At 49.3% G+C, this 24,853-nt stretch overlaps 1 protein-coding gene across 1 annotated transcript in view; it reads left to right on the top strand.

The window, feature by feature from the left end:
• Positions 1-24,853, top strand: part of INTS3 (integrator complex subunit 3) — a 677,967-nt gene that overhangs the window by 369,385 nt on the left and 283,729 nt on the right. Inside the window, exon 13 of the mRNA XM_086947563.1 lies at positions 648-739. Within this exon, the coding sequence (XP_086803689.1) occupies positions 648-739 (92 nt within the window). The remainder of the gene's footprint in view (positions 1-647; positions 740-24,853) is intronic.

The raw sequence follows: 24,853 nt of genomic DNA, 5'->3' as shown, positions 1-24,853 counted from the left end.
TCCAGAAAGATTTTTTACCGTTTCAAAAGCAATTTTTGTGCTAGTCCGTAGCGCTGGGGCACATAGTTCAACATTTCTTAGCAAAAAATATTATACAGCAGAAATGTGAAATGTAAAATGTATTTACATATCCGAAAGAGATAAGTTGGTGCTCTTGTGAACATACATTGAAAAATGTGTGTGCCTCCTAAACATGTGAATGTCTAAGCCATGTATCTAATCCCATTAAAATACTGCATTAATGAGGTGAAAAAAATGACCTACTTCCAAACTAAACAAGGGATTTTCTGATCTAAATGCCCATGATATCGACAGCATTTTAACCTGCAGGCTAATAAAGATCCAGCTTCAAGTCAGTAGTTAAGTATGAAGAAAATACAAGCCTTTTTGGTGATTCTGGAAATATTAATTATTACTAGGGGGTCATTAAAGGGAGAGTAGAAGAATAATTGGGGCTACTTGGCCAATAACAGTTATCTTGAGAGGGCAGTTTGCTTGCTTTGGGCTCTACAACTGTATTGTATGTGTATGGCAGGTCTGTCTGTGTTCGGGAACCTGTGGTACTGCTTAAATGCACCTTTTGCGTAAGCATAGTAAAGTTAAGATAAACAGGTAAACTAATTCAGACTTCTTTTCTCCCTCTACAGATAATTCCCAACTTCTTTCCTCTGCTTGAAACCAATGTTCGTCAAGGGGTGTTCAACTCACTCACCCACATCGTGGAGAAGCGTGTCCTTGCGTAAGCCATAAATGAGTCTGTCTTTATGCAACACTTCCAGTCACACAATCCCCTAATTGCGAATTATGATATTGTTGCCAGATTAGTTCACGTTGTGTCCGCAAACACTCTTCCTGTATTTTTTTACATGGTTATCCGCTTTCTTTTCCGTTAACAAAGATTGGTACAAATATGTCCTCTTTTTCAGATTGTATTAACCCTGGGCAAAGCACTACGCTACTCTCGCGTAGTTTGCGAATTTTGTGCAACTTTGCACTACTCGAACTGCACGTAGCACAGTGCAAATCAGCGTAGCGTAGTGCAGCATTCATTTTTTGCTTGCTCGCGGTCCTCACATCCTGGCGAGACTTTTTCCTCGTTCACAATCAGTAACATCAAGTTGCCGATTGCAAGCATGGAAAATAAACCTCCCTTCAAGATTCTCAACGCGGGGAGGTTAGGTTTCTCATTGCGAGTGGTCGCGTATGCTCATGACCGCTCGGGATGAGAAACTACCAGTCCACGTTGAGAAAGCTGCCGCTCAAGTAAAAATATCTTCGAGCGGCAGAAAACTACAGCTCGCACTGTGCAAGATGCCATTTTCAATGATTGCACAGTGCCAGATGCTTGTCCACACTGTGCAATCATGGAAACCGGCATCTTGCACAGTGCGAACAGGGTACTACGCAATTCGCATAGTGCTACGCATAGCTCGCGTAGTGCGAAATGCACTTCGCGCAGCTACGAGTAGCGCTACTTTGCAAACTAGGCCCAGGGTTAGTTTGTATGTGTTATATTGAAACTGTATTTTTGTGCAACACATAGTGAAATGCTGTGCTGCGCAACCCCCCCCCCCCACCATTGCTAATGACCAAGTGAATAGCACCCAGTTCGCCTACCTCAGAAGGATAGAAGCCTGACACTCCCTGTCTTGCTTGACCTCGTGAAACACACCACAAATCTTACCTCCTAAAATAGTAAAGTTGTCTGTTTTTCCCACAAAGTAACGAGTGAAAGATTGATTGCGATCACTAACTACCCTGTGCCGAGATGAATAGAAAAAATAAATACATCTGCAAATATTGTCAACTCCAGCCGGGATTGTGACGAGGAAATGCATTGACTTCCCGACCCCATGTGCCGGATGTTGGGGAGATGAGCGTGGCGTGGGAAGGGCTCGCTGCTGGCCGGGGGCGTACTGCTTACCTCCATCCCATAGATCCCTTGAAGGAGCAGAACTCGTGGACTCTAGGAAAATGTTCAGGAGGTTGGAGACTCGCACATTGTTATGACGCAGAAACCAGCTGACAGTCGCCTGCAGCTGCAGCCCGGCGCGGGGCTGTCTGATCCAGCAGCTTTGGAATGTTACGGCTGCAGAAGCACGGCTGTGCTTGCATACTCTCTTGCCATTTTACAAGGACAGGGATCTGTTGAAAAACGGAAACAGCTTTTGAAATACAAAATGTTCCTTGTGCACTGAGAACCCGCACTCAAGCAGGTGGGGAAGGGCGCTGCCGTGTGTAAATAAATGAAGCACATGGACGATCCCGTTCCTGTCCAGGTGCGCTGTGGGTTTAGAAGAGCAGCTCCGCTATATAATTATGCCCACGAAAGAAAGAATGTTTTACCCCTTTCCAGGTCGAGCCTGAGTCAGCGGGCATGTGCTGCTGTGAGACTTGCTGTAGTAGAGTATGTATGAGAAGCCCTCACAAATATTTTTCATTGACTTGTACCTTTGTCCTTCGTAAATGCTGGCTGGTTCAGTAATTGGCTTGCTAGTCCTTTACTACGGCCTTGTCTTCATTTGTAACCTCCCATGGTAACTGGCCCCTTTACTTTGGTTGTTACACTGTGTGTGTTATTTAGACTTGTAAGCACATATTCTTCATTGAGTTTCTCCTACTTCGGGCACTACAACATACTTTGCTCACAGTCAGCGTGCCATGCGCGCTTTCACTTTCAAGCCACAGGGACAAGGGCATTGCATGTATTTTTATGCACGGGCGCCGCTCTTGATCACGGCGCCCGCTTAATGTAACATTTGCGGGAGCCGCGCTGGATCACAGCACCCGCTTAATTTAATAATTGCGGGAGCACCGGATTATCACGGCGCCCGCCTAATTTAATATGCATGACCGCCGCGTATGATGAGGTAGAACTGCTCCCCTGTGATCATTATTGTTTTCATGGAAAGTATCAAAGCCAGCCCTCCCATTGCTCAGTCTGAGGGCAGACCAGCCGCCAATTTTACTAGCTTGGAACAATAGACAGGGCAGGTATAATACAAGTCAGTGTCACTGTGCAAAATCATGCCGCCCGCTTAATTTACTTTAATAAAACTATTTCACTTGCGCTACTGCCGCTGTTTTATTAATTTAACCAGCGAGGCACGGCTCAATGGCGGACGCGCCTTTCTTTTATTTGTTGTGTACTGAGATCACCAAAACGGAAGCCCCATTCAAACTCCAATGCAATAGAGCACCATCAATTATTTCGTTGACTTTTTTTCTCCACATAGCAAGTTGACAGATCCTACCACTTTGCCAGGGCCGGTTGTATTTCCCAGTCCGGCCCTGCCTATAACCTCCAAAGTGCGGGTTGTCTTTGGTGAGTGTATTCAGCTTCGGTACCCGGCGCTGCTCAAAGTTCTCTTATTATCCCCGTGCTGCTTCTCCCCTCCCTCCCATTGCTGTTTGTTATTTTCAGTGTCATTATTTCATTAGTTTTATAAAGTGCTTTTTTATTTTGAACGATCACAGGTGCAGTGTAGCGTCTGCGGTCAGGACCTCCACCCATGAGCCTCCAAAGGGCAGGTTTCTTTAACCCCTTCGGTGCTAGGCCTTTTCCCTCCCGTGCTAAGCCTTTTTTTAGGTTTTGCCTGGCGAAAAGATGTGCTCTGCGCATCTTTTTCGCACAGGCGAAAACCTAATGAGAATAGTACGGGAGACAGGAACGGCCCCCGTCTTTCATTGGCTAGCTCCATAAATGGAGGCTAGCCATTGGAAGACGGGCCTGTCCGTCAATGCTGGACCAGATTCGGGGGCGTTTTTTGAGATTTTTTTGCTTTTGGCTACGTCACGCTACGTCAGCCAAAAGCCCTCAGGAACGCCCCCGAATCTGGTCCGGCATTGAGCCGGCACCCGCCTTCCTGTGCCCCGTTCCCGCCCCCCTACAGCTGCCTCGGCTCCCAGTTACCAATTGGATATCCTTAAACAAAGTAGCTTAACTTCCTAGTTGAAATATTCTCTCTATAGGTCAGAACTATGATCTTGAAACGCCAAATATATTTCCCTTACATTTTCTATTGTTGTTGAAATATTATTTCTACTTTTTTTTGCCTTGGTCTTTTACAATAGAATGACATTCCTAGCATACAATTCTCCAAAAGCAACCCCACCTCAGCTTACTCAAATTATGATTCAGAATGCCTTACGCCTAAGAGCTGTTTACGTGCCTCTGCTGCCTGCAATGTGTGGGGGCTCGCAGTGTGTGTGGGGGGGGGGGGCTTGCAGTGTGTGGGGGGCTCTTTGTGGCTGTGTGTGGGGGGGGGCTCTGTGTGGCTCTGTGTGGCTGTGTGTGTGGGGGGCTCTGTGTGTGTGTTTGGGAGGGGGCTCTGTGTGTGTGTGTGGGAGGGCTCTGTGTGTGTGTGGGGGGGCTCTGTGTGGGTGTTTGTGTGTGGCATTTGCGAGAGATTAAGCTAGTGGCATTGTAAATGACAATGCCATTTATTTATGTTAAAAAAACATAAATAAAAATTATGTCAAGAGCAATGCCAATAGCTCTAACTTTAACAAAGGCAAAACCATTGCATTGTAAATGCTTGTTTGGTTTTGTTTATGGTGAGTTCTTCCTTTCACTCAGTTCAATACTTTGCTTTATTCGATTTTCATAAAATCATAAAAAGCATACAAAAAATTACAATATCAGTGCATTATAAATAAAACAGTATTACACTAATTGGTTAACAAACAGGTAAAATAATACCATCATATTAAATATACATAGCATAACAGCATTGCACAAAGCAGGGAGAAGCAGGGCTTCATATCCTATAGAATCTAGTCATCCGATTTTTCCCTAAAATGAATCACTGGCCACAAATAGCCAGATGCCACACAACAAATTGAGTGTGATGTCCTATGTCTGTAGTCGTTATGAGCCTCAGATGCCCTACTCAGTCAGTCTGCATCAGAAAAGAAGGTTCTTTACCTTTGAGCAGATCCTGCTGCCCTTTCCTTCTTCCTTTAGAGCCAGAGCTTAACCTGCGGCTGCTTGCTTTGACTCTACTGTCATGGGCTTTGCATAGCCCCTGGATGCTCCTCATGGAGAACAGGCCTTGACATATTCTACTGCTCCACCTCTTTTCAGGTAGGGTGGATGGAGCATATCCTATTGCTCCTTTTTTTGAGCAGGTTATCTGGCCTGAAATGAAGATGTTCCTCTCTTCATTTTTGTTCAGAACCTAGCCTTCTGCTTCCTTGTAGACCCCAGGAATAGCCTGGCCTCCTGCTGTTGCGCATCCTTTTCAGTTATGGACATAGGTTTTCCAGCTCAAGTTCAGAGCTCATCCTACTGCTCCTGTTTTTTCAGAGAGAATCCGAGCACATCCACCTCCTCCTCAGTCATGCTAAGCATGTTATGTGGCTCCTTCTTCAGAAGAGAAACAACATGCACTGCTGCTCCTCGTCTTCAACCGGAAACTAGCATAAATAGCTCTTCATTACCCTGTTCCTTTCTCTTTTTACAATTTGCAGATCAGGTTACTCCACTTTATAGTGCACACTACTTATTTATTGTAGTCCTCTTACTTCTGTGTTCCGTAGAAAATAAAATATTTTTACTTTGTATTCATTATAATAAAATTACACAGAACCCTACCCATGGATTAGCAGAAAGATTAATCAATCCCTTCGCTGTTCCTCTGGGGAAGAAATGCACTTTACTGCCTTTAGATGTGAAATTGATGCTCTCTGTCCCTTTGTATGCTTTACATTTCTATACACTCTAAACCTCTTCTGTGCAGTCGGTGGCCAATTTGTTTTCTTGTACTCTCCATCAGCTGGATTCTGTATGACTAGCTGTGACAGGTGTACATTCTGGCCTGCCTGGATATGTATTCACTTTGTATCCCATTAGTTTGCACCCTATGTTTCCTATGTGTGTGTTTAGTGTGGACCCAGTATTTAGCAGCACTCCCATCTTTACAGATTGGACGGAGTGCATAGTGTCCATACATGCTCACAGTCGGGCTGAATGGAAATATTCTCAATCCTTCTGACAAGTAAGATTAAACATTCAAGTCCTAATGCATTAGCTTCTGCTTTCTCTGCAGACAAGGTTGATAAGGATCTCCCCATTTTTTGGTATTCTGTAGGGATGCCAGCATCTTTATTCATCACGGTCTGGTTTTGTCTATGTATTTACATAATTCAATGTCTTTTGGTTCAGAAGTGCTTCACTGGGTTATATATCTTAATGAAATCCTTCTAACAATAAACTGCTTACACAAGGGTATTGAAAAGCAAGACACGCGTAATTAAGAGCCACAGCTCCCTTGTCTCTAGAGAACGCTTGCGTTCTCTCTAATCTTCAGCATGGCCATCGCATGCAGAGCACAGGTCCTAACAACAGAAGTGGGGGGACTAACTCAAGTTAGGCCACATGGAAGTGACAGGACTACACGTGGCATCACAGTGCGTGTCATCGCATGTAGCATCAGAGGTAGTGACAACACAAGAACTGGAAACCCATATATTGTGGGTCAAGGTGGGGCAACGAAAAAAGGGTGAGTCAAGAGAGGTGGCTTCATGAAAAACAAGATATTATTTGTATGCTGCATTCTATGCCTCGCTCTGCAATTATGTCTTCACTACCTCTAGTTCCCTTTACAGATCTATCTCTGGTTGTGCTGTCACTTTCCTTTCTAACTCCACTTCCTTATTTTTAATGGCTCTAATCCTCTCAAACTTCTTCTGTTTCATTCTCGCTATTATATATTTAATTTTTTTGATGAAACGTTCTGCATTTGGGAACACTGTAATCAGATTTCTTAACTGATCATATCTTTACACTTTTCTGCCAATTTATATTCAAGATCAAATGGCACAAGTTGAAGGTAATTAACTTCACTTCAGATGGGACTTGCAAGTGGTTGTATTCAGACCTTCGTCACCTGTTGCACGAACCATGCAGCAGGCTTCAATGCATTTGGGATTTCCTCTTTAGACTGCAACACTAGATCCTACACTACATTTGCACTGCTGAACTTGATCACCTCGCTCCTGAGTCCTTGTATTGCTTTGACAAACTTTCCACAGGCCTACAGGGACTCTTATACATGCTAAACATCCAGTTAACTCGTATTCCTTTTCCCTTGACGATAGTCTCGATGTGGTGTCGGGAGAAGAAGATTGATCAGAGGATGCACCTGGAAGAGATGCAACATCATACCTCGAGTTGGCAAACCGTGGCTAATAAAATTCTTCCATCTAGTACCCTTACTTGAATTCAGGGCCACTCTTTGCAGGCATTATTTTCATTGTTCCAGTAAATAGAGAGTTTTTTAGGGCACTTTAAACTTAAACCCTCAATTTCCGCTAGAAATAAATGTAGTGCTCTCTGAATTAATAGTAACCAGCATTCGACCAAAGTCATACATCTGAGCCTAATCATCTTTCATGGAAGATGTCTTTGCTGTCAGGTACAAGGTGTGTCTTTAGTGCTTGGGCTCAGGGCACAACTCTGGTGTGACAAGTGTGTCCCCATACTTCTGGAGGCTGTTCGAGGCTGGGAAGTGAAGCTGCATTTGACCGAGCACAAGAAGTTGAGGACTTTGCATAGGCTCCTCTCCATCTCTAAGTCTCGGGCGCGGACACTTTCCATTCTCAGAGCCATTCGTTCGGCCACTCCACTTCAGCTCAAAGTGTTCTGGCAAGTCTAAGTGCAAATGCCAGCATAAAAAAGCAAACGATAACTCAACTCAACTCAACTCAACTCCACCCCACCACTCCAAGGAGAAGGCATGAGGTGGTTGAGAGGCAAGTCACACTCTGTCTAGGTCACTGATCCAATTCCTCATTGATCCCAATGCACTTGGAGTTTCCCTGGCCACCGTCTACGCTGCAGCAGTTTAAGGCCTTCACTGAGACCATAGTGCAGATATTAGGTGCACTTCTGGCACTGTCTATCATGTCTGTGCTCCTCAGAGAGCCTCAGAAGCCATCATTTGGGTCTACTGTTTGTGTGCTGTCTGACCTCTTGGTACCTGCAACTGGCTTGTATCAACACTTGTACAGACTTCCACACTGGTTCCACAATTTCCTCTGGTTCCTGCCACACTGATGCATGAAGATGTCACAGTGATATCTGTATCAGATCCTGAATTAACATCAGCCAGAGCTCGACTGATACTGATCTACGAATTTACGAAAGCACTACTGGTTGTTGTACGGCCTGACTCCAATTCCATGCCTCAAACGCACTGTAGTTATCAACGTGCACTTCAGGATGTTGATGATGGAGATGATGAGGAGATGGCTTGATGATGCCCTATACTTTGATTTGCAAAACACCAGTGGGCTTGACACCTCCCCTGATACACAGCTTGACTCGCCACATGGGCCACCATGCACAGTGGTCGTTCGGAGCGCATCCAAGGTGATAGAACTACAGTTTTCCTCCATCTAAACCAAACCAAATGAGTTGACAGTAATGCATCAGTCTGGGCCAGCAATGTCTGATCCTACACTTCCCTTCAATTATGCTTTTACATTGTCTGAAACCATTTTTTTGCCCACCTGTGAACAGGCAGGTGGGCATAAGTCATGGACTGGTGCCCTTGATTTGCTCACCAAGCATCCCATTCCAGTGAACCTTATTGTACAACCTCGAAATGTTATGTGAATGCCAGTTTATTCCTCACCACTCAACTGGATAGGGAATCTAAGAGGATTGATGCCTTTGGCAAACGGGCTTTCGTCAGCTAGTTTAGTGTTGTGATCTGTCAATGCATTTTACCTGCTGTTCTTACATCCTTGCTCCTTGGATCATAGCCAGTGAGATCTTAACAGCAGTTCTGGAAGATTTGAGGGCCCCTCTGGCCCAGACGATAAGTGATGGACAAAATACAGCCAAATAGGTTATCTGTGCTGGTTTGGTTACCACGGATTGCCTTGCAGGGCTGTTGATCCCTGTGTGGTCCTTAATCTTCATGGCTGGATGTGTTCCACTGGTATCTTCGCTAGTGTACAGGCTTCGCCGATGGACATGTCCATGATGGGTCCCTCTTTTTCGGTGAGAAGGTGGACTCTGCTTTGGTGCTTGTTGAAGGTAGTAGAGCAACAGCACATTCCTGGTGGGGTTTGGCTCCTGAAAAGCAAATTTGTACACAATTTTCAGAACTTTAGAGGCTATTCCATGGGACTGGTGTACGGACAGACAGCCTTAATAATCAGTGATGCAGAAGGTTACTCAGTCCCTCCGGGAACCCTGACACGGATCTGGCATACAATGTGCAGGCCAGCATAGGCACCAGTCCTCCAGGTGTTCCACCTCTTCTTCCACACCGGCCAACAAACTGCTTTAGTTTACTGTTAGCGGCTCATACCCATCCAGTGGGAGGCTGGATACAACATTTCCTTCTGGATTGGATATCCATCACCTCTGACAAATGGGCCTTGCAAATTATTAAAAAGGCTATGCCTTATCCTTTCTTTCCTCCCGCTCTGGAATGGATTTCAGAGGAGCATCTGTCTATTCTACAGGAGTTGCTCCTGTTTCTTTACAAAGGCGCCATCAAGAAAGTACTCGACCCTGAAAAATGCGAGGTTGTTACTCTCACTATTTCATCATTTTGAACGAGGGTGAGAGCCTCGGGTCTATGTTGGACCTCTTTCTTTCAATGCCTTCCTATGGAAGGACAAATTCAACATGCTTATTTTGGCCCAGATGCCCTCTACTTTGGATCTGGACAACCATATGGTGTCCTTGGACTTGCAGGACGTGAATTTTCATTTCCCCCTACTGCAGCCCCTGTGGTTCAAGGTGGACCAGGAGCATTTTCAATTTACCATCTTCCCATTTGGCCACTCCCATCCCCTCGTGTGTTCACGAAAGTGATGGCACTGCTCTCTGCCCATCTTCTGGGGGTTGAGAATCGCTGAATTCTGTACCTTAAAGGCTGGCTTACTGCAGTCAGTCGTGGACTAGAACTCAACTTGTGATGTTGGTGGCATCCCAACTCATTCCCTCTCAGAGGCTTTCCTGCCATTGAGGTGATCCTGGACAGAGTTGAGTTCAGGGCTTTCTCTCCTCAGCAACTAGTCCAAGACTTCAACCAGACTCCTGAAGTTCTGGGCTCACTTCTGTATCCAGGTGATGCCGGTTCTGAGACTTTCTGGTCTGTTAGCCTCTTGCATCCTCCTTGCCAACAAAGCCAGGTGGCACATTGCGGGCCCCTTAGTGGAACCTGAATCCCATCAAGACTGCTTTCAGTACAGATCTAGTAGGAGGAATCTCAAGATCTACAGCTCCCTTCTCTACCTAGGGTGATGGTGGTGACAGACACGTCGCTAGTGGCTTGGGAGTCACCTGGGGGAGGGGATAGAGATGAGGAGTCTGGTCCACAGTGAAGGGCTAGCTCCATGTTAGTCTTCTGGAGTTTTAGGCAGGCCATTTGTCTAGCCCTGAAGGTCATCAATGGGAGGCAGGTGCAGGTTCTCACAGACAACAACACCTTCATGCTTTACAGCAACAGGCAAAGCGGGGTCAGCTCTAAGATCCTCTGCTAGGAGTCCTTGTATCTTTGGAGATAGTTGAAATACCATGGCGTCTTCCTGGCCACCAGTCACCTGGCAAAGTCATTGTATGCATTGGTAGAGGAACTAAGCAGATTTTGTCTGGCAGCTCAACAGTGGCAGCGACATCCCTAGGTGGTGCAGGGCATCTTCCTCCACAGTTGAGAACACGCAGTGTATTTAGTTTTGCACATTGGAGTTTCACTTGCACTCATTAGGAGACTCCTTCCAGCTGGAATGGAACATGGGATTCCTGTACCCATTTCTGCCACTTCCTATTTTGCCCTGAGTTTTGAAGAAGGTGAGGTACAACTGGGCCCAAGTCATCTTTGTGGCCCTGAATTGGGCAAGGAGAGTGAGGTATCTGAACTTCCGGAGCATCTGTTCTGTGATCGGGTTGCCACTTTGGGATGATCTCTTGTCGCTGCAGCTGTCAGGGTCCTCCAGTGTACACAGTTCACACCTCCATGTATTGAAAATAAATGGTAGCAATTGACGGCTTTGATATTTGCCCTTCGAAGTGATGGATGTCATTCACTGCCAGGCACCCGTCACCAAAATCCATTATGCGGGTACACATTTTTGACCTGGTGGGGTGCGCTGCATACAGATCTCTTACAGGCAAAGCTGTATTTGTTGTGTTTTTAACCCAGCAAAGCCTTGCAGTGAAAACTATACATGCTTATTTATCTGCCCTTTCTCTGTTTGATGGGCCAAACATCCTTGCTCAAATTGCATCTTGTGATGTGGTTCTTAAAGGTTTACCGCACATTTCCTCCTAAGCCATTAGCAGTTCTACTGTGAGACCTTAACCTGGTCTTGACATTTCTCATGCGTACGCTCTACAAGTCGATGTATACCTGCTCTCTGCGTCTCCTGACATTGATGACTGTCCTAGCAAGCAATATGGCCCGCACCACAAAAATCCTATACGCAGTGTCCAAGTCTTTGGGATGCCCAAGACAAGCTGTGAAGGGAGTCAACAGGATTTCTTCTATCATAATGGAGAGAGCAGCTCACACCTCCTGCCAATAGGATTATACCAGCCCACAAAATCAAGCCAGAGGAAGGAAATCCGCACCAGCCACCCCACACCTGGCACAGCAATCATCTGGCCTGAGTCCGAATTTATGTAGTTTGACAGGAGTGTAGTACACCCTGTGAAGGAACTTGTAATGAATAATTCTGAGTCTACTTTTGAATGCAATCTGCGTGTCTGTGCACAGCAATAACACCACTGCTCATCAGTAAGTGCCATACCATGTTCCACGCCCTAGTGGTGCAGTGCCTGCCCCCAACAACCTGTAGATTCTGCTTGTGCTGTACGATACAATGAGGAAACCAGGTGCCTAGTTCCAGTGGCTTGAAGCATGTTATGATGTGTAATGAATGTAGGAGGTTTGGATGAAAAGTCAGCCATCTTGGAATTGCTTTTCTAGTGGATGTATGTGAAGACATCCAGGGGAGAGGCCGGCCTGTCTCCTAGATAATCAGCCTGTGTAATACAGAAGCTGCCACGATACAGATCTCCCCAGTGAGTAAAATCTTGCCCCTTGAACTGGAGACTGCACAGGGTTTCATAGGTAACCAGCAGCCAGTAGTAGTAATCCAGGGGGAGTAGAGGAGAATATAGGACCTTTTTGCCCACTTTGTGGCATAATCTCTGCCATACGCCTGAAGTGAATGCCACTGCAGACTAGTTAGTTGAGGGATGACCTGAAGGAGTGGCATGAAGGAAGCAGGAGGAATCAGCACCATATATTCTCACTGTATGGCCAGATGGGGGAGAAACGGGTGGGCCGGTAACACTGAATAGCATTGTGGGCTTGAGCAAACCGATAATAAAGCTCCATGCCCGGGGCTTTAAAGCCACCCTCTTGAAAAGGTAATATGAAGGTGTCCAATTGTATAGGGGGCTGCTTCCCGCCAATGCTAAATTAATCAACTGCATTGTTACTGTGCAGAAAAAGGATTGATTTAACAATACAGGTATGTTTAGAAAGAGGTACAATAGTTTAGTTAGAAGTACCATCTTCATTAAGGCGAAACGCCCTGCTAAAGAAAATGGGAGAGAAATCGAACGGGTAATTTGATCAGTGAGTGTGGAAAGGGCAGTGCTATAATTGAAGCGTATTACCTCCTCTCTATCAAGGGAGCTCTCTATCCTCAGGTACTTAGGTTCTGCTGGACACCACTACAGTAGAAAGTCCGGAGCGACTGGTGTGGTTGCCAGCATGAGGCAAAAGAGCACGGATTTCTACCTGTTGATTTGGATGCCTGACAGTCCAGCAAACTGGACAAACTCCCTCAATATACCATTCAGGCTCAGGTGTGGATCTCGAAGACATAAGGTTACAAATATCCTCTGCATAAAGGGAAATGAAAAGGTACCAAATGCAATAGCACAATACCTAGCCGTGATAGTGCTGCCTCAACTTGCCAGCCAAGGGCTCAACCGGCAAGGCAGAAAGTAAAGGTGATAACAGGCAGGCCTGCCTTGTACCTCGTGTGATCGCAACGTAGGGAGAAGTCACCCTGGCTACTGGTTTAGAATAGAGAAGCGCAATCCATCACAAAAATGTATGGGGAAATTCCATCTGGCAAAGAATGGCTTGCAGGTAGTCCCATTCCAAAGGACCGCGGCGGCTGCCGCAAGTAGTTAAAGTCTGGGTCATTGGTATTTGGCCCTTAGCAATTAACAATAGTGATCATGTGTGAGAGTAGTTCCCCCACATAATCGCGTACCTACCCCGATCATCACACAGGGACCCCTTTTGGGTACATGGTACGCCTCCTGCAAACTAGTATTACAGAGCCCCGTGCTTAACCCCTTCAGCGCTAATGACAAGGGTAACTCGTCATGGAGTTTCCATTGATTTCAATGGAAATTACATTGAAATTCCAGAAGAAGCATAGCATCCAAGTGGTTAAGAAGAGTAGGAGGAGAACACTCTGTAGGACCCCCATTTCGCAGCAAATGATGGAGAGTTGGATGTGGCTAGGTGGGTTTCCTACAACAGAACTATGTTTGTCTAAAGAGGAAAGTATATGTCTGTGCTTACGCTGGTTGTTGGAAAGGGGATCTTTGAGCTGGGCGAGCGAAGTCGAGAGGCCTCCTGGCGAGATTCCTCCCCTAGGATTGTACAGATGATCAATCACCCCCCTAGAGATGGACATCACACAAAGATAGGTTCTCAACGTTTTTATCAATACTTTAAGGCAGGTTATCGTAGCGATACAGGTGTAACTGGATCCAGAGATCCTTTCAGGTTTAGTCTCTGAGGGAAGGGAGTAGCGGGACAGTCTTGGTACCAGCCTGGTACAGGGATACCCTACGTTCACCTCTCAATCCTCGAGCTGGGGGGTTCCTCAGGGATGGGCCGCGGCAGCGCCAGCAGGGCTCCAGAGATGGTTTCAACGAAGATGGGCCGCGGCAGCGCCAGCAGGGCTCCAGGGATGGTTTCACGAAGATGGGCCACGGCAGCGCCAGCAGGGCTTCAGAGATGGTTTCACGAAGATCGGCAGCGCCAGCAGGGCTCCAGAGATGGTTTCACGTAGATGGGCCGCGGCAGCGCCAGCAGGGCTCCAGAGATGGTTTCACGAAGATGGGCCGCGGCAGCGCCAGCAGGGCTCCAGAGATGGTTTCAGGAAGATGGGCCGCGGCAGCGCCAGCAGGGCTCCAAAGGTGGTTACGGGTTCCACGCGGATGAGTTCGTCTCGGTGTCTCTCGACTCCAGGATACAACTGCCCACCTGCCCCAGAGCTGCCCCAGATATAGGTCTGGCGTCCTTTGATGTCCGGACCCTCGCACCTGGGGGTCAGAGGGGCTGGGATGAACGTGTTCAGACACCCAGCAGGGGGTGGAGCCAGCGCTCAGGGAGGCCGGAGGCGATCGAAACCAGGCGTCGGGGGACGGTTGGAGGACCATCAAAACTCTTCTCCCCATTGATCCGTCAAGTGGCCTCTTTACCACCTGGTCGGATCGTGGTGCCTCGATGTCGGGGCTTTGCTGGGTCTGCGGCCGGGGTCGGGCCGAGGCCACGAGGCCTGATCGTGGAGGGTCCAAGATGGAGTCTGGTTTTGAGATGGTGGTCCGGGATAGGGTTCGGGCCAGCCGAGTGTGTTGAGAAGGGGTTGCCGAGTTCCAAAGGGGGGAGAGCCTGCGGTTGCCCGGAGGGGCGGCTCTCGTGTAGGGTGGATGGTGCCACCCTCGGCTGGAGGACAGGGGTCGAGGTAGTCCAGGGCCCGCCATGCGGGAGGAGTGGGACCACGCCACGAGGCCGGGTCCAACACACGCCCCCCCCAGCTGAAGGCAGGGAGAGTCACCCATCCTCTTGGGTATTCTCCTCGCCGAGGCGGAAGAAGCGGGACAGGCCGTCTGCGTTGCGTGGTCGTTGCCTGGGCGATGCTCCACAGTGAAGTCCATCCCTTGTAGGGAGATGGACCAACGCAGCAACTTCGGATTCTCTCCTCGCATCTGCATCAGCCACCGCAGAGGTCGGTGATCAGTTTGTACCGGAAGTGGGTGCCGAAGAGATAGGGCCGGAGTTTCTTGAGGGCCCACACCACGGCGAAGGCCTCCCGCTCAATGGTGCTCCAGCGCTGTTCTCGGGCCAGCAGACGTTGGCTAATGAAGGCCACCGGCTGATCAATTCCCTCGGTGTTGACTTGTGAGAGAACCGCCCCGACACCGTGATCGGAGGCATCTGTTTGAACTATGAACTCCCAGCTGTAATCGGAGGTCTGGAGCACAGGGGCGGTGCACATCGCTGTCTTTAGGGTCTCAAAGGGGGTCTGACACTCGGGTGTCCCGTGCACCTTCTGTGGTTGTCTTTTGGAAGTGAGTTCCGTGAGGGGGCCCGCAATACTGCCATAGTCTTTTATGAAGCGCCGGTAATACCCACTGAGCCCCAGGAAGGCTCGGACCTCTGTCTGGGTGATCGGGGGCTCCCAGGCCATGATGGCGTCTATCTTGGGTTGGAGGGGGGCCACCTGGCCGCTTCCCACTTGGTGCCCCAGGTAGGTCACGGAACCTTGGCTGATCAGGCATTTGCTGGCTTTTATGGTCAATCCAGCCCGGCGGAGGGCGGCCAAGACCTCCCAGAGGTGTTGGAGGTGCTTAGCCCAGTGGAAGCTGTACACCGCGATATCGTCCAGGTAGGCGGCGCTGAACTCCTCGAGCCCCGCCAGCACCTTATTCACCATTCTCTGGAACATGGCGGGGGCGTTTTTCATTCCGAAGGGCATCACCCTGAAGGGGTAGTGGCCATCGGGGGTGGAGAAAGCGGCTCGCTCCTGGGCGCCTGGTGTGAGTCCGATCTGCCAGTAGCCCGCGGTCAGGTCGAAGGTGCTCAAGTAACGGGCCGCCCCAGGCGGTCGATCAGTTCATCAGCCCGGGGGATGGGGTGACCGACTGTCTGGGTGACGGCGTTCAGACCCCGGTAGTCCACACAAAACCGGAGTTCGGGGGCGGCGGCCTTGGGGACCAGGACAACAGGACTGGCCCATGGACTGTCGGAGGGCTCGACCACCCCCAGAGCCAGCATTTTGGACACTTCTGACTGAATGCAGGCTCGCACTCTATCGGGAACTCGGTAGGCCCGGTGTTGCACAGGCGGGCTATCCCCGGTGTCGACATCGTGGACGCACCACGGGGTGACCCCGGGGGTAAGAGAAAATAAATCGGCAAATTGTCCCAATAGCTTTTGGCAATCTCGGCGTTGTTCTGGGGTCAGGGTGGAGGAGAGGTTGACTCCCTCCATGGAGCCGTCTTTTTCGAGGGCGTTCAGGAGGTCTGGTAGGGGCTCTGAGTCATCTTCAGCCCCACTGTCAGTAGCCATTAGGAGGCTAAGTTCTGATCGGACAAAGTGGGGCTTGAGTCTGTTGGCGTGGAGGACCCGGAGGGGGTTCCTGGGGGACTCCATGTCCACTAGGTAGGTGACGGGGCTCTTGCGTTCCACCACCTTGAAGGGTCCGGTCCACTTGTCCTGGAGGGCACATGGTTCGACCGGGGACATGACCCAGACCTGTTGTCCCGGCTCGAACTCAATAGAAGAGGCGTTTTGATCATACCAACGTTTCATGTCTTCTTGACTGGCTTCGAGGTTGGCCTTGGCAAGTTCCCGGAACCGCCGAGTCTGGTTCCGGAGGATCAGGAGGTACCGGTATACGTCGGGGGGAGCATCTTGGGCGGTCACCTCCCATCCTTCTTTGACCAGGCTTAGGGGACCCCGGACCGGGTGCCCGTACAATAGTTCAAAGGGGCTGAATCCCAGGGACTTCTGGGGGACCTCCCTATAGGCGAAGAGGAGGCAGGGCAGCAACACGTCCCATTGGCGTCGTAAGGGTTCTTCCAGCCCATGATCATCCCCTTGAGGGTGCGATTGAAGCGTTCCCCCAGTCCGTTCCCTTGGGGGTGGTAGGGGGTCGTAAATTTGTACGTGACCCCGTATTGCTGCCACAGGGACTTCATGTAGCGGGAAATTAAGTTCGTACCCCGATCACTGACGACTTCTCGGTGGAAGCCCACCCTGGAGAAGATCCCCATCAGTGCCCGGCCCACCACGGGAGCCTTCACGGTCCGGAGAGGGATAGCTTCGGGATAGCGGGTGGCATGGTCCACCAGGACGAGGATGAAACGGTGACCTTGGGATGTCCGGGGCTCCAGGGGCCCCACGATGTCGATCCCCACCCGCTCGAAGGGAGTGTTGACGACTGGGAAAGGTTGCAGGGGGACCTTTAGTTTTCCGCCGCTCTTCCTGCTGGCTTGGCAGGTGGGGCAAGTCCGGCAGTGATTGATCACATCATTCCTCATCTTGGGCCAGTAGAAGTGGGTCACCAGGCGGCTGTATGTCTTGTCCTGCCCCAGGTGCCCGGCGAGGGGCACATTGTGTGCCAGGTTCAGGAGGAAGTCTCGGAATCGGAGGGGGACCACCAATACCCGGCTGGCCCCTAGCTCGGCAATCTTCTGCTCGCTGGAGAGGAGCTCATTGTCCCAATAAACCCAGTGGGCCCCCGAGGCATCCCCTGTGCTCTGGGCTGCGGGTTGCTGTCAGATCCCCTCGAGGGAGGGACACGTTTTTTGCTCTTGACGGAACTGTTCTCGAGTGGGGCCACCTTCTTGGCGCCACTGGGCCAGTTCCGGGAGGTAGCTGAGCGGGGCAATTTCTTCACAGTTGGGCCCTGGTGGACCGGGTTCAGGGTCGGTGTTTTCGGAGACGACGGGCGGTGGAGGCTCGGGCCACTCTGGTTCTTCGGTTGAGGTGATGGCTCGGGCGGCCATGGATCGGGTTGTCGCACAGACCCACTTAGGGAGGCCCAGCATCCCCAGATGCTCCCTCCGCTCGACGTCAGCCCAGGGGGAGCTCTCGAGGTCATTCCCGAGGAGGCAGTCTACGGGGGCATCGTCTCGGACAGTCACTTTCAGCATGCCTGACACTTCCCCCCCCACTCAAAGGGGACGCGGGCCATCTGGCACAGGCTCTCAGAATTATCCGTGGACCGTACTGGGCACAGTACATTGGGCAAGATTTGATCCGGGGTCACCAGGTGGCAACGGACAGCCGTCACGCTGGCTCCTGTGTCGCAGAGGGCTTCGGCCCGGTGTCCATTAATGGTGACCCACTGGCTGTACTTCTGGGTGTTGGCCGGGATCGGGGCCCGGGGGACCATGTCTCTTTCGCCCAGACATACCAGGGACATGGCTGCGGGCTCCCACTCGGTCTGGTCTTGGTCATAGTCTTCTTCTTCTCCAAATCCCTCTGCCTTCTTTTCTCTTCCAGGTCTCCCTGTAGCCGTAGTTGCTCAAGGGCTATCTTTTTTTCGGCCAGTTGTAGTTTTCCATCTAAGCGGAGTCTATCCAGTTCTAATTCGTGGAGCCAGCTCCTTTCTCGGTTACTCTCTGTACGATCTGCGTCGGCTCGGATCGCACCGCCTGCCACCAATGTTGGAAAGGGGATCTTAGAGCTGGCCGAGCGAAGTCGAGAGGCCTCCTGGCGAGGTTCCTCCCCTAGGATCGTACAGATGAGCAATCACCCCCCTACAGATGGACACCACACAAAGATAGGTTCTCAACGTTTTTATCAATACTTTAGGGCAGGTTATCGTAGCGATACAGGTGTAACTGGATCCAGAGATCCTTTCAGGTTTAGTCTCTGAGGGAAGGGGGTTGCGGGACATTCTTGGTACCAGCCTGGTACAGGAATACCCTACGCTCAGCTCTCAATCCTCGAGCTGGGGGGTTCCTCAGGGATGGGCCGCGGCAGCGCCAGCAGGGCTCCAGAGATGGTTTCACGTAGATGGGCCGCGGCAGCGCCAGCAGGGCTCCAGAGATGGTTTCACGAAGATGGGCCGCGGCAGCGCCTGCAGGGCTCCAGAGATGGTTTCAGGAAGATGGGCTGCGGCAGCGCCAGCAGGGCTCCAAGGATAGTTTCGGCGAAGATGAGCCGCGGCAGCGCCAGCAGGGCTCCAAAGGTGGTTACGGTTTCCACGCGGATGAGTTTGTCTCGGTGTCTCTCGACTCCAGGGTACAACTGCCGACCTGCTCCAGAGCTGCCCCAGATATAGGTCTGGCGTCCTCTGACGTCCGGACCCTCGCACCTGGGGGTCAGAGGGCCGGGATGAACGTGTCCAGACACCCAGCAGGGGGGTGGAGCCAGCGCCCAGGGAGGCCGGAGGCGATTGAAACCAGGCGTCGGGGGACGGTTGGAGGACCATCGAAACTCTTCTCCCCATTGATCCGACCAGGAGGTAAAGAGGCCACTTGACGGATCGTGGTGCCTCGATGTCGGGGCTTCGCTGGGTCTGCGGCCGGGGTCGGGCCGAGGCCACGAGGCTGATCGCGGAGGGTCCAAGATGGTGTCTGGTTTTGAGATGGTGGTCCGGGATAGGGTTCGGACCAGCCGAGTGTGTTGAGGAGGGGTTGCCGAGTTCCAAAGGGGGGAGAGCCGGCGGTTGCCCGGAGGGGCGGCTCTCGTGTAGGGTGGATGGTGCCGCCCTCTGCCGGAGGACAGGGGTCTAGGTAGTCCAGGGCCCGCCATGCGGGAGGAGTGGGACCACACCACGAGGCCGGGTCCAACACTGGTCACTTAAACCGCAAACATTCCAGGTGCTGCAGTTATATAATGTGTGTGGAAGGGTAGAACAAGCAGTCATATTGGGTTCAGGAATAGGGAGCATAGCATGCTCGCAATATGAGTTGGCTTATATGCTTTGGGGCTGGAGTACTGAAACACCACAGAAAGTACACATATAATGTCACAACAATGAGGTTTTAGGAAGAATATCTCCCCTCCCCCATGCTGACGGCCCAATTCCTTCAGGAAGACAATCCTTCCTATCCCATATGGCCCAAAACATATAATTGTAGAATGACACTTCCAGTATTTCAGGTACAAAGAGAGAAAAATAACAAACACCAAAATTGAGGGGGTAACCTGCAGGGTGCAACTAGTGATAGTCATCCTCATCGTGGCAAGGGTGTCGGGCGGGGGGTGGGGGGGGGAGAGTAAAGGCCTCACCAAATGGGAAGGATATACCAAACGGGAAGGATATGCCAAGTGGCAGCCTCAACAAGAGGCTAAGGGTGCAGGGACAAGCTGCTAAGTTTTAGTGTCAATCCATATCAAGGCCTCAAGGATGCAGATGCGTACCCCAGGTTGTGAACATGAACTCTAGCCAAGTTCAGCAGATGGTTAAGCAGCATTGGATAAAACTGCAGATTGTGCCGATCCAATGTCATGGACAGGATGCTTACGTAAAAAGTCTGATACTTGCTATGGTGATGTGAAGAAATTATCCTTACCATGCACAAAGATCCGAAGCCGGGCTGGATATAGCATGGTGTGGGGACTAGCAGCCCGTTGAACCTTTTAACCAGAATAAACTTTGAGTGCCTCCTGAACCGCCACAGTAAAGTCTGGGAACAGAGTGATAACGTTGCCTTCAGAGTGTAATTTTTCTGAGCCAGCCGAAAAGCAGTGTTGCGTCTCGTCGGAAGTTTAGGAGGCGAGCAACTGACGTGCCAGGGCCCCTGGTGCGGGTTGAGCAGACCGGGTGCGATGCGCATGTTCCACGACGTTGGATGTTGGACGAAATCAAATCTGCTCCAAAGAAGGCTCCAAAGAGAGCTATTAACATTTGTGTCCACTGAGTCCTCCAGTTTGCCCGTATTGGTAGATTCAGGCACACCTAAGATGCAAAGATTGTTGAGGCAGGAACGTGCCTCCAAATCCTCATTCTTTGCAGCTATCACCTTGAGGGCTTTCTCCATGTTAAGAAGAGTGTCGCCACGAAACGGCACAATCACCTCAACTATAGAAATATGCTCCTCTGCGTCCTGGAACCGACCATCATGCTTCATGGAATCCATTTGGTTTCGATTGAAGTCAGACTTTGTTGCATCTCAAGCAGCAAGGCCTTCACATCGGTCAAGTCCGAGTGCGCCTCCAAAGTCAGGCCAGCCACGTCAGACATCTCAGACCCAGTTTCAACCACCCTCTGAGCCTGGTGGGAGTCGAAGTACAGGTTGGACTGGCGGCCGTCAGACTTGCCCATTGTAACCTGATCCGCACAGCACAGGAAGACTCCACCAGGGAAAGATGTCATGTGAGAAACTGCAAACAGGATGACGTGCCACTTGCAGCTATCTGAGAATCCCAGGTCAGCTGGAGGAATGACCAAGTATTGATAGGGCCCGGTCCCACCTTGCCCCTACGTATAAGTCTGGTGGGGAGCACGAGCAGACCCTTGCCCCCTTGACCCTTGCCCCCTTGACTAGAACAGCACACTGGGCCTCATGATGTCCTTAGTTCTAGGGCAAGTCCAATATTGTGCCTAGCTAGGCCTACACCCTTCAGGGAGCGGGTCTACTGTGCGGGCTGAAGCCAGCACGGCTGTGCAGCAATTTGGGCCGGACCAACCCCCAGGGCATAGCGCTAATAGTGAGGAAGGGCTGCAGAGGCAAGCCCAAGACCACAGCAGCCCAGATCTACTCACTGCATGTGTGCCGCCTCTCCAGGCAGGCCCAGGTAGAGTATGGCGCACGCCGTAGAAGTAGAGCGCAACACAGCCTGCCAGTAGCTGGCCCACTGCAGCCACCACACACTCAGGAAGGGTTGGCCACCACTGCTGACTCCCCGCTACAGCTGAGCATGATCGACGACAACGGTGGTGGGCAGCTCTGCCTCCAGGATTCCACCACATCTCCACACCCAATGTTCAGGCCTCTCTTAGGACTCTCTGACCATGGCGTTCTCTCCTGCTGGATGGTTCTGCAACAGCACCGGGAGGCTGCTCCCCACCCCAGGGCAAACAAAGGGAGAGTGGACTCTGTACAGGAGTCACAGGCCGCTGATAAGGCAGGACGATGGAGGATATTGATATTATCCCCGAACTGCAAGAGCCTCACGATAGTTCAGTCATCTTGCGCCCTAGCACCCCATGGATAGTTTTTTTTTTATTAGGATATGCTACGAGCTGGCCAAAAAGCAGCCCCTCGAAGATATGAGAGCCCATTCTACCAGTCCTGAAGCTTCTCCAATGCACTGGAACAGGAAATGCCTGTCCTTGACATCTACTAGACTGCAATATGAGCGTCTGCATACTTTCATGAAGCACTACTACCTTGACAGCCGGGATAGGTGAGGAGGACACTTTGCCCACTCAAGACTTCTTGGTCTAAGTCAACTCCACAGACCTTCCACCTTGGGAAGCCACTGTGTTGGTATCTATTCTAGTGTAAGCATTCTACAGTTAGAAATATCCATCAGAAGAGCAAGTTACTTTCCTTGAGTAGCACTCTTTTTGTTGGATACCCTATCTAAGCGCAGATTCCTCACCGCCCTCCCTCCTCCTCAGGCTGGAGAGTCCATCTGGGAGCACTCTTTGCCTAAATATAGTAGTCATCAGTTGCTTGAAAATCAGTGGTCTATCTGGCCTCCAACCTTTTTCAAGTCTCTTAAGATTAATAGGATCCTGTTTCAGATAACACATCAAATGTGCTTTATGTGAATGAACAAGGAGATCCAAGCTTGAGGTTGTATTTACAACAGATTCAAATCTTGATCTGGGCCTTGTCCAGTGGTGTGGTGTTCAAAGTAGTATTTCATTGACAAGAAACCCTAGCGTAGCAGGCAGGAATTCAAAGACGGTTCTACAAATGATAGAATAAAATAGTTTTACATGATTGTGTTCTTTAAAAAATCATTGCACAATGGGGCTATCCAAAAATAGATCTCTTCACCTCATCCCTGAACAAAAAATGTCAATGCTCCTCATCCATGAGGTTGAAGAATGAAGTTCTCTGGAAAATCCCTTGTTGATTAATTCTGCATTGTAGGATTCTCACTGATAGTCATGAACCTAGAACATGGGTGCCTGCAAGCTGGCGGGACTATTCTACGCTCTTGACTTCAGTGAGAATAACTACGATGTAGAACTAAGATTACCAGTCAGTAAGTAACATTTCCTTCTGCATTCTTTGTGATAGACGTGATCATTGGATAATCCCACCTGTGTGCCGGGACCCCTTTGAACTTTCATAACTCAGTGAGGATTCCTACGATGCAGAACTAGGATTACAAGTAATACTCTGCGCTTTTCCTCTAAATCCATTAATACCAATACAAGAATCTTGAAGCTTCGGAATTGTCGGGTAGCAATGATCCTCATTGTGCCAAAGAGCCCTAGGCAATGTCAGTGAAACCACACAGGTTGCCTTACAAGTAGAACCTCCTCACAAGATGACAGGGTTTTATTTTCCTCCTGAACCTGACATCCTTGAATTTGGCCTCATGTTTCCTTAAATCAGACAGTATAGTCATCGGCTTCTCCACAGTCTTGCATGGACATTTTAACAGAAGCTAAGTAGCCTTCAACCAGTGCTTCCTGTTTGTTTAAATGAAAGTGATTTTGCTTACGGTGTCACCAGCAAGGGCATAACTCTATATCCCACCAAGAAGTGATTCTCCTGTACATATTGTGCTGCAAAACTCTTCCATCAAAGTCCTGCTTGCCCATATAGCACCTTCCAGAAAGGGTTTTAATAAAAGTATCTTTTTTAGGATTCCTGTCATAAACGTGTTTTTATGTATTGGTGTTGTGTTATGTATGTTTTTTGAAGGCGTAGGGAAAGATGTTCACCTCTACGGACCCCTCTGCCTCCTCTGGAGCTCACTTTGGTTCTGGTGATATTAATGGGTCCAATTTTTGTATCTATTCACAAGTATTCATTTTAGCATCTCTTGGAAGACCGCCTTTCTAGTCACTTTTACTCTAGCTTGTAGGGTTAATGAAAGTCAAGGTCTTATTGAAGTAAAACCCCTTACTGTGTTCCATACAATTCGAGTAGTGACATGAATCCCTCGTTCTTTCCTCCCCAAAGGGATATCTGAATTTCATTTTAGCTAAATCATTACCCTTTCTCTTGCAGTCCTTCACCACCACAGCATTCATTGAACTCACTGGATATAAAGAGATTTCAACCCTTCTGTCTAGACAAGATAAACATTAAACAAATATAAATAGCTTGTACTTTATCAACTAACATCGTAGTCGCCAGGATCTAGCCACTTTCAAAACAATCTATCTCTTGTTTTGATTCTATTCTGCTTTTCCCTTTTATGAATTGTCAAGTGAAACGCTGCCATGGAAACCAATACACCATTCAAACTAAAGGAAAAGTGGCTAAATTGGGCTTGCTGAGAGACGTTATTCTATTGGACATAGCCAAGGTGGCCCCATGGAAAGCATTCTACACTTTTACGAGATGGAATAGATGGCTGTAGTGCATGTTAGTCTACTCTAAATAATCATATTGGTTAACTGTGTATTCAGAGTCACCCCAGTCTCTCATGACAGAACATGATAGACCTACAAGGTTATGACATTTTTTACCTTGCTGTTCTAACGTGTATGACCATCAATCAAAATCCTGTGGTGCAAAAGAAAGGATTGCTTATTTTTTATCCTGGATTCTGCTTCATAGGTGTCTTCTTTGAAGCCATAAATTACCCTCCCTTCTGCTCAGCTTTAGTTCTTGGATATCTCATTTAAAAACATCTGACCTGTTTCCTATCTGCACTGTTCGCTTCAAAAGGTACTGACACTGTGAGACCACTGCCAGTACAAAGCATCATGGATAGTGAAAGCCCCTGTAGCCTTAAATGGACAGGGCACTTTAAAAAAAAATTCATTGTAAACCTGTCAGGCTGCACCTTTTCTCATTACCTGAATACTTAAGCAGCAGTTTACATAACAGGTGCTGCAATGTAGTTTTTAGAAATTCTGTTTTGATGCTACATACAGTTTACAATTTCGAAAACCTTGCTTGTGATCAGCTTTT

The sequence above is a fragment of the Lissotriton vulgaris genome, chromosome 12 (genome assembly GCF_964263255.1).
Source record: "Lissotriton vulgaris chromosome 12, aLisVul1.2, whole genome shotgun sequence".
Lineage (NCBI taxonomy): Eukaryota > Metazoa > Chordata > Amphibia > Caudata > Salamandridae > Lissotriton > Lissotriton vulgaris.
The sequence above is the reverse complement of the archived record's forward strand: the minus strand, read 5'-3'. Positions and strand labels throughout refer to the sequence as shown.